This window comes from Pseudochaenichthys georgianus, unplaced genomic scaffold (genome assembly GCF_902827115.2).
Source record: "Pseudochaenichthys georgianus unplaced genomic scaffold, fPseGeo1.2 scaffold_350_arrow_ctg1, whole genome shotgun sequence".
NCBI lineage: Eukaryota > Metazoa > Chordata > Actinopteri > Perciformes > Channichthyidae > Pseudochaenichthys > Pseudochaenichthys georgianus.
In genome coordinates, this window is record NW_027262960.1 from 316,915 (window position 1) to 327,010 (window position 10,096).

The 10,096-nt window shown below is 42.1% G+C and overlaps 1 protein-coding gene across 1 annotated transcript; it reads left to right on the top strand.

The window, feature by feature from the left end:
- Positions 1-1,841: 1,841 nt before the first annotated feature.
- Positions 1,842-2,762, top strand: LOC117442214 (olfactory receptor 11A1-like). The gene has a single exon (XM_034078214.1). The coding sequence runs from the start codon at positions 1,842-1,844 to the stop codon at positions 2,760-2,762; it is 921 nt and encodes a 306-aa protein (XP_033934105.1).
- The last annotated feature ends 7,334 nt before the right edge of the window (positions 2,763-10,096 follow it).

Consider the following 10,096-nt stretch of genomic DNA (forward strand, 5'->3'; position numbering starts at 1 on the left):
CTGTATTATTAGAAAGGCCAATGCCGTGAAGTTTATCCAAGAGCAGATATCGATCAACGAAATCAAAGGCTTTTGTCAAGTCAATAAAAATGGCACCTGTGAGTTCACCATCATCTGCAGCAGAGTACAAGTCATTCGTAAATGTAAGTAGGGCAGTTGTTGTGGAGTGATTAGGCCTGAAACCAGATTGAACCGGAGATAAAATATTATAAGTATTGAGATAATGTGACAGTTGATTATAAATTATTTTCTCCAAAACTTTGGAAATAGAACAGATTATAGGGATTGGTCTATAATTATTTGTATCAAGTAAATCACCACCTTTATGCAGTGGAGTGATGCGTGCACATTTCCAACTCACAGGTGGACAAAGACAGGTTGAACAAATCAGCAAGTGGGTAAATGAGATTATGGGACGCCAATTTTATGAACCTGTTTTCTAGACCATCGAGTCCTGCACTGCCATCCACTTTTATTTCTGTGATAGCATTATGAACTTCGTGTGGTAGAATCTTCTTAAAAGAAAAATAACTGTTGCAGTATGAGTTACTATTTGAATACCAGTCGTCAAATAGGAGTCAGATAGGAGTGTCCATTAGCGAAATGCTGATTAAATATTTGGGCAATGGATAATGGGGCATGAATTATTGTATCAGCAGTTCTTATTTTATTAATAGAATGTTTACCTGATTTATTTAAAATAGATTTCATTTTAGTCCAAAATTGCTTGGGATTCTTAAAGTCCGATGTGAGAGATTCTTTATAGTAGTTCGATTTAGCATTTCGGGTTTTGGTTTTACTCTTTTAGATGTCTGTATACTTCCCAATCGGCTATAGTTCTTGAATGACGATATATCGACCATGCTTTATCCCTTTCCCTAAAGAGACTGATGAGTTCAGAATTGATCCAAGGGAGATGTTGACCTTTGACCTTAACCGTTCTCACAGGTGCATGTTTGTTCATGACATCAGTGAGCTCTTTATGCAGAAAATCCCAAGCATCTTGTACAAAAGGTATTAGTTGAAATCTGTCCCAATTAAGGGCAACAACATCATTAATAAATAAATCAACATTACATTTTTTATATTGTCTGATTTTGATTAGTTTTGGAAGCAGTTTAATTAATTTGATTTTCCATACGCAATAAACAATTGAATGATCGCTGAAGCAATCCGACATGACACCAGCTTTTAAGATTTTGTCAGGGTGTGACACCAGTATCCAGTCAAGCAGAGATTGCGTTCTAAGAGTGATACGAGTTGGCTCATTAATTAGCTGTTTAACATTTAGACTATCCAACCAATTTCTGTTGAAATCACCAAGCAAGATTATTTCATTTCCGCAGGAAATGGAGTTGATAGTGTCATATGTGTGGTTAAAAGACTCTGCAGGTGAAGAAGGTGGCCTATAGATGCTACCAATAGTTAAGCATTTATTTTCATGAAAAATAATGTTAAGAAAAATGCATTCAAAATGTAGAGGCTCTATAGAAGTAGCAATTAGCTAAAAAGAAATCTTGATCTCTAACTGCTTTTAGCATTTTAATCTTCCATACCGGCATTTGTTTTGCCACCCGCAAAAAACAACCCCCCCCCTGTTGGTGTCCTCATGCCTCTAGAGTTTCATTCATGGTTTACCAGTTGGTCAGATCTTTGTGAAAAGTTTTAGTGAGATCTGTGAAGGGTGAAGAATCTGATAAAGAAGAATCCACAGAGCGGAGCTGTTCACTTTCTGAGGTGCAGGTTACTTTACATGAAACATTTCAAACAGGTTGTATGTTTTCATATCATAATTCATGTATACTGTGAACATAATCTGCCTTGTTTTATACAAACTATTAATGGCTGGTGAATATAATGTGACATATATAACTCTTGATGGGCATGTGGAAGTGCAGAGGTATAGATATCTTTATTTTGTGATCATGTTTACTGCATTTGTTCTGATCATCTGCAGTAATTCCACTATTGTGTGCATCATTGCTTTACACAGAAACCTCCATGAGCCTATGTACGTGTTCATTGCAGCTTTGTTGATTAACTCTATTCTGTTCAGCTCTGCTGTCTATCCAAAGCTTCTGATTGACTTTTTATCAGAGGAACAGATCATATCTCATTCAGCCTGTCTGTTTCAGTGGTTTATTTACTACTCTTTTAATGGTTCAGAATTCTTCCTGTTGGCAGCCATGGCCTATGACAGATATGTGTCTATATGTAAACCTCTGCAATATCCAAATATCATGAGAAAAAGAACTGTTAAAATGTTCCTGATCCTAGCTTGGCTTCTGCCTTTTTGTCAGGTTTCAGTGCCGATGATAGTGAGTGCTAACAAAAAACTCTGTCACTTTAATTTGAAAGGAATAATTTGCAACAGCACGGTTCAAAAACTGTATTGTGTGACTTCAAGACTGGTGAATATATACGGCTTGGCTGCCCTCGTAACTGCAGTAATTTGTCCTGTGCTCTTCATTCTTTTCACATACATCAGGATAGTTATAGTTTGCTATAGAAGCAGTCAGGAGGTCAGGAGGAAAGCTGCACAGACCTGTTTACCCCATCTGCTGGTTCTCATTAACTTCACTTGTTTGGGTGCTTATGATGTACTTTTACCTCGACTTGGAACTGATTTTCCTAAAACTGTACGTTTAATAATGTCTTTACAAATATTGTTGTTTCATCCTCTCTTTAATCCCATCATATATGGTCTGAAAATGAAGGAAATTAATAGACAGCTGAAGAGATTGTTCTGCAAACGTGTCTAATGCGTTTAGAGCAACCTAATAACAGATAACGGAGCAATTTGTAAGTCTTTCAAAATTCCTGATGAGGTCAACACTCCAGCAGCTGTAACTAAATCATGCTTTTCTGCTTCTGTCCTTACTCACAACTTAGCACACCTTATTTATGATATGGTCATTCTGAAATGTACTTGTTGTTGTGTCCTCGTTTATGTCTTCATTTAATATTGGTCAAAAATGAACATGTTAATTGTAATTTTGTGCCCTGAGTCGATTACATTTTATTGAAAAAAACAAATAAACAACATAAACAATATTGTCCTTGTGGTCAAATTATTATTATTATTTTAATGAGTAATAATCCCCACTTAACATATCACTTACAAAACGTAGCTAGTAATTGTACGAGGAATCCTCATCCGTCTCATGAGATAAACTAACCCTCATGAGATAAACATCTCACCAGCCTTTGTTTATGTTTATTGTTGTATTATTGTTGTCTTAATGCATTCATTTACAGTAACAATCTCTTTATTTATGTACAGGACAACAGAACATTCAGGCAGTAGGTGATGATTGAAATTGTAAGGAGGCGTGTGGCGCAGTGGAGCATTGGTATTCGGATCAAGGGAGCACAGGTTCAAAACCCACTGCAGTCAGCATGTCGTTGTGTCCCTGAGACCCTTCACCCCAAATTGCTCCTGTGCTCCTGTGGGGATTGCCCAGCATTGAGTATGTAAGTCGCTTGGGATAAAAGCGTCTAACAATAACATGTAATGTAAGCATGATGATATTTCATTACGTATTGAAAAAGCAAAGACTCACATGGCAGTAGACTGTGTTGTCCATTGAATATCTTAAAGCAGGGGTGTAGAAACTATGGCCTGGGGCCCAAATGCGGCCCATAGTCCATTTTGTATTGGCCCGCAAATTCTAAAAGTATAATGGAATCTGGGCCCCACCTGAAACTTGTGCTTGTTTTATATTGTTCATCTTAAATATATTACATGTGTTAATAAGCCACATTTTCTAATAAATGCTGTCAATTAAAGTTGAAAACATGTTCAAACTAATCTTAGTTGATGAAAAAAAGCCCAATAACTGATTTGCAGAAGAAGCTTGAAATAGACCCTTCATATCTCCTTAATATGAGCTGTGGGGTGCCTCAGGGCTCCATATTGGGACCCCTCCTTTTCTCACTTTCAAACTTGACTTGACTTAATATCAGCAATCTGAGGCTTCTGTTTTAATGGATGAGCTACCAACACAATAAAGTAAACCCTCTGGAGAGCTGAGTAAATGAGACTGATTGTTTTCTTAAAGCATGTTAAACTATCGAGCGTAATTTACCTACATTTGATTGATTTCGCTAACTTATAACTTAACTTATGAGGCAATATACCTCACCTCTAGTGGGGGGCCCAACACTTTGGACACCCCTGTCTTATATCATCATTATATCTTTCTTATAGTTACAAAGGATACATGGTTCACATCAAGAACAGCAAATGGTAAAACATTACAATTGTATTGAGGGGCCAAACACAAAACTCTCTGATCAAGAAGAAAGAAGACAGGTGGATCAAGTGCAGCCAAAGTGGGATTTTATTCAATGCAGAAACATATACAGGCCAACATTACAAAATCCTGCCTCTCTGTGTTCAGATGTTCTTGTATAGCTTAAGAATGTATTTACCAAACGTAATTCTTAATGATATCAGGGTCATACAGGCAATGTGTGATGTTCCCAAACACCCTCCACACTACACAATCCAAATTGTACTCATTGAAACACAATCCGACATGGTCAACATATTCCTTTTATATTTCAGCAGCAAGTGTCAGCCCAGATCACAGACTGGACAGGAGTAATAGGAGTTGGCCAGAGCGAATCAGGCAGCAAATCCTCAGGGAATGCCGAAAATTAATCAAGAAAACACATATCAATCAATCAATCAATGTTTATTTATATAGCCCAATATCACGAATGTTATATTTGTCTCAGTGGTCTTCACAGTGTGTACAGAATATCAGTATGACAATACGACACCCTCTGTCCTTAGACCCTCTGTCCTCAGACCCTCTGTCATTAGACCCTCACATCGTACAAGGAAAAACTTCAGAAGAAAACCCACAGTTTAAAGGGGAAAATGGGAGAAACCTCAGGGAGAGCAACAGAGGAGGGATCCCTCTCCCAGGACGGACAGACATGCAATAGATGCCGTGTGTAAATTGAAAAGATAATACATTTGCAACATAGGTAGTCCAAATGTTTGGAAATGCATGTGTGTATAATAGGAAGATGAATCCACGAGGATATCCATCCAGGACCGATGATCCAGGACCGATGATCCAGGACCGCAGCCACGACTCGCGATCCAGGGCTCGCGATCCAGGAAACAGGACCGCAGGATCATCCATGACTCCGGATCCCGGCGTATATAGACACCAAAAAGAAAGACATTTGGGGAAGCTGGGTTAATCGGAACATGAGAGTACACAGGTATAGACAGAGAGAAGGATGAAGTAAGATGTCCCCCGACAAACTAAGCCTATATCAGCAAAACTAGGGGCTGAATCTAATCAGCCCTAACTATAAGCTTAATCAAAAAGGAAGGTCTTAAGCGCACTCTTAAAAACGGATAGGGTGTCTGCCGCCCGAACACAAACTGGAAGCTGATTCCATAAATGTGGAGCTTGATAAGAAAAGGCTCTGGCTCCCATTGTACTTTTAGAGACTTTAGGAACAACCAACAACCCTGCATTCTTGGAACGCAATGCCCTAGTAGGACAGTAGGGTATAATGAGTTCTTTAAGGTAAGAGGGCGCCTGCCCATTAAGGGCTTTGTAGGCGAGAAGAAGCATTTTAAATTCTATCCTGTGTTCGATAGGGAGCCAGTGTAAGGCAGCCAGAACAGGAGTCATGTGGTCCCTTTTCCTAACATACCCTAGGGACCAGAGGGTACAATGGTTGGACATTTACTACCGGCCGCGGTATGCCTAGTGTACAGGGTCCATATAACCGACTTAATGCATAGCGGGAAGTCGGTTATATAGACATCAACAGAATAAGTGTTTAACGGTGATTTAAACTAGTTTATGCGGGGAAAAGAGTGCTCAAAATCGGATTCAACAGGCCATCCACACCGACTCCCATTAAAAGTGATTGAAATGTACAGGAATCTGTCCATTTCAATCACATTTGATGACCCGTCCAGGGTGACTTTCTTCCCCAGGAATTAGTGTCTGAAAGCTGGCTAACATTACTTTAAATACAGTGTGCACATGGCTTTATTACCCATGAAATAGTGTGTGAAAGCTGGGTGAGTTTGATGCGAATTTAAGGAAGATATGGCCATTTCATCCACACCTCACGACTCCCATTAAAAGTGATTGAAATGTACAGGAATCTGTCCATTTCAATCACATTTGATGACCCGTCCAGGGTGACTTTCTTCCCCAGGAATTAGTGTCTGAAAGCTGGCTAACATTACTTTAAATACAGTGTGCACATGGCTTTATTACCCATGAAATAGTGTGTGAAAGCTGGGTGAGTTTGATGTGAATTTAAGGAAGATATGGCCATTTCATCCACACCTCACGACTCCCATTAAAAGTGATTGAAATGTACAGGAATCTGTCCATTTCAATCACATTTGATGACCCGTCCAGGGTGACTTTCTTCCCCAGGAATTAGTGTCTGAAAGCTGGCTAACATTACTTTAAATACAGTGTGCACATGGCTTTATTACCCATGAAATAGTGTGTGAAAGCTGGGTGAGTTTGATGTGAATTTAAGGAAGATATGGCCATTTCATCCACACCTCACGACTCCCATTAAAAGTGATTGAAATGTACAGGAATCTGTCCATTTCAATCACATTTGATGACCCGTCCAGGGTGACTTTCTTCCCCAGGAATTAGTGTCTGAAAGCTGGCTAACATTACTTTAAATACAGTGTGCACATGGCTTTATTACCCATGAAATAGTGTGTGAAAGCTGGGTGAGTTTGATGTGAATTTAGGGAGGGAGAGCAGCAGCAGCAGCCGCCGCCGCAGCAGCAGAAGCAGCAGGCTGTGACCCTGGCGGAAATACATTGATTGTTTTAGCCAGGAATAAGTGTTTAGAAGGCGGGTAAAGTGTTCCTGCAGCTCCTCCATGACGGTAATAATGATTAGATATCATTGCCAGGGCAGAAAGCTCTTTTTAAAAGTGAAAAAACGATTTGAAACCGTTTGAAATGACTGGCGGGTGCTGATGGAAAGCAGGCGGAAATAAATGGATTGTTTACCCAGGAAAAGGTGTTTAAAAGGCGGGTAAAGTGTCCCTGCAGCTCCTCCATGACGGTAATAATGATTAGAAATCATTTACAGGGCAGAAAGCTGTTTTTAAAAGTGAAAAAACGATTTGAAACCGTTTGAAATGACTGGCGGGTGCTGATGGAAAGCAGGCGGAAATACATGGATTGTTTTACCCAGGAGAAGGTGTTTACAAGGCGGGTAAAGTGTTCCTGCAGCCCTTTAAATACAGTGTGAACATGGCTTTATTACCCATGAAATAGTGTGTGAAAGATGGGTAAATTTGCTGTGAATTTAAGGGAGATATGGCCCTTTCAAACAGGGAGATGTACAGGCCTTTATTACCCACGAATTAGTGTCTGAAAGCTGGCTAACATTACTTTAAATACATGGTGCACATGGCTCTGTTACCCATGAAATAGTGTGTGAAAGCTGGGTGAGTTTGATGTGAATTTAAGGAAGATATGGCCATTTCATCCACACCTCACGACTCCCATTCAAAGTGATTGAAATGTACAGCACTCTGTACATTTCAATCACATTTCCCGACCCGGCCAGGGTGACTTTCTTGCCCACGAATTAGTGTCTGAAAGCTGGCTAACATTACTTTAAATGCATGGTGCACATGGCTCTGTTACCCATGAATTAGTGTGTGAAAGATGGGTGAGTTTAATGTGAATTTAAGGAAGATATGGCCATTTCATCCACACCTCACGACTCCCATTCAAAGTGATTGAAATGTACAGCACTCTGTACATTTCAATCACATTTCCCGACCCGGCCAGGGTGACTTTCTTCCCCACGAATTAGTGTCTGAAAGCTGGCTAACATTACTTTAAATGCATGGTGCACATGGCTCTGTTACCCATGAATTAGTGTGTGAAAGATGGGTGAGTTTGATGTGAATTTAAGGGAGATATGGCCATTTCATCCACACCTCACGACTCCCATTAAAAGTGATTGAAATGTACAGGAATCTGTCCATTTCAATCACATTTGATGACCCGTCCAGGGTGACTTTCTTCCCCACGAATTAGTGTCTGAAAGCTGGCTAACATTACTTTAAATGCATGGTATACATGGCTCTGTTACCCATGAATTAGTGTGTGAAAGATGGGTGAGTTTAATGTGAATTTAAGGGAGATATGGCCCTTTCAAACAGGGAGATGTACAGGCCTTTATTACCCACGAATTAGTGTCTGAAAGCTGGCTAACATTACTTTAAATGCATGGTGCACATGGCTCTGTTACCCATGAATTAGTGTGTGAAAGATGGGTAACGTTGCTGTGAATTTAAGGGAGATATGGCCATTTCATCCACACCTCACCACTCCCATTCAAAGTGATTGAAATGTACAGCACTCTGTACATTTCAATCACATTTCACGACCTGTGTAGACTGGCTTTCTTACCCATTAGGTACACCGACAAAGCCACCTCTTCGGGGCCGCTCCAAGACCCCCAAAACACGGACGCAGCAGCCCCAGCATCTCTCCCTGACATGAGCAAACAGGTTATTTCAGACTTCCATGACATACCCCGGGGAAAAGCACCTCTCTGTGGCCGCTCCAAGACCCCCAAAACACGGACTAAGGAGCTCCAGGATCCCTCCCTGCCTTGAGAAAACAGGCTAGTTCACACTTACATTACGTACACCGACAAAGCCACCTCTTCGGGGCCGCTCCAAGACCCCCAAAACACGGACGCAGCAGCCCCAGCATCATCTCCCTGACATGAGCAAACAGGTTATTTCAGACTTCCATGACATACCCCGGGGAAAAGCACCTCTCTGTGGCCGCTCCAAGACCCCCAAAACACGGACTGAGGAGCTCCAGGATCCCTCCCATGTACCTCCAGAACCTCGAGCACCTTGGGTCCCCGGGCCCCCGAACTTAAGCACTCCCCCACGGACTAAACCAAGATGATCACACCCTCAAGAATCTCGTGCCCCTGGCTACACTTAAAGGGGGTCTACTTTGCGGTGCTTTGCCGTCCGCCCATCGGCACCCATAGTCGGCCTTCTTCACAGCAGCAGCACCCAACCTCCATGGAGGATTTTGCTCGTGCCCCTGGCTACACTTAAAGGGGGTCTACTTTGCGGTGCTTTGCCGTCCGCCCATCGGCACCCATAGTCGGCCTTCTTCACAGCAGCAGCACCCAACCTCCATGGAGGATTTTGCTCGTGCCCCTGGCTACACTTAAAGGGGGTCTACTTTGCGGTGCTTTGCCGTCCGCCCATCGGCACCCATAGTCGGCCTTCTTCACAGCAGCAGCACCCAACCTCCATGGAGGATTTTGCTCGTGCCCCTGGCTACACTTAAAGGGGGTCTACTTTGCGGTGCTTTGCCGTCCGCCCATCGGCACCCATAGTCGGCCTTCTTCACAGCAGCAGCACCCAACCTCCATGGAGGATTTTGCTCGTGCCCCTGGCTACACTTAAAGGGGGTCTACTTTGCGGTGCTTTGCCGTCCGCCCATCGGCACCCATAGTCGGCCTTCTTCACAGCAGCAGCACCCAACCTCCATGGAGGATTTTGCTCGTGCCCCTGGCTACACTTAAAAGGGGTCTACTTTGCGGTGCTTTGCCGTCCGCCCATCGGCACCCATAGTCGGCCTTCTTCACAGCACCACCTGCCCTGCTGGAGGTTCACACTTTAACTTTTTTTACCCTCTTCTACCTTACAAATCATCCCACACTTGAGCACTCCTCACTCGGACTAAACACCTACATGCTACCACCAGAACCAGAATATCGTGCCCCTGGGGATCTTAAAAGAAGAAAACCCATAGTGGGATTAAAAACAGAAGACTTAGTAATTTTAACAAACTTTATTTACAGTAATATTGACAGTAATAAATAAATTCAAACAGGATATAACGTATTTACAAGGGGACTGATTACAACAACACACTGCATATTTACAAGTTGATCACTGGCAACAGTGGGTGAAGTTGGGGCAGAGTATGGCACCCTCTCTTCACCCATGTCTGAGGGGCTGTGTTCGGCCAGTGACTGGTCCCTCTTCGGGACATGTCTTGGTAGGGAGCCGGGCTGTGCTC

Bases quoted from the DNA above. Each gene is read 5' to 3' on its own strand.
- LOC117442214 (XM_034078214.1), top strand. From the start codon at position 1,842: ATGGCTGGTGAATATAATGTGACATATATAACTCTTGATGGGCATGTG.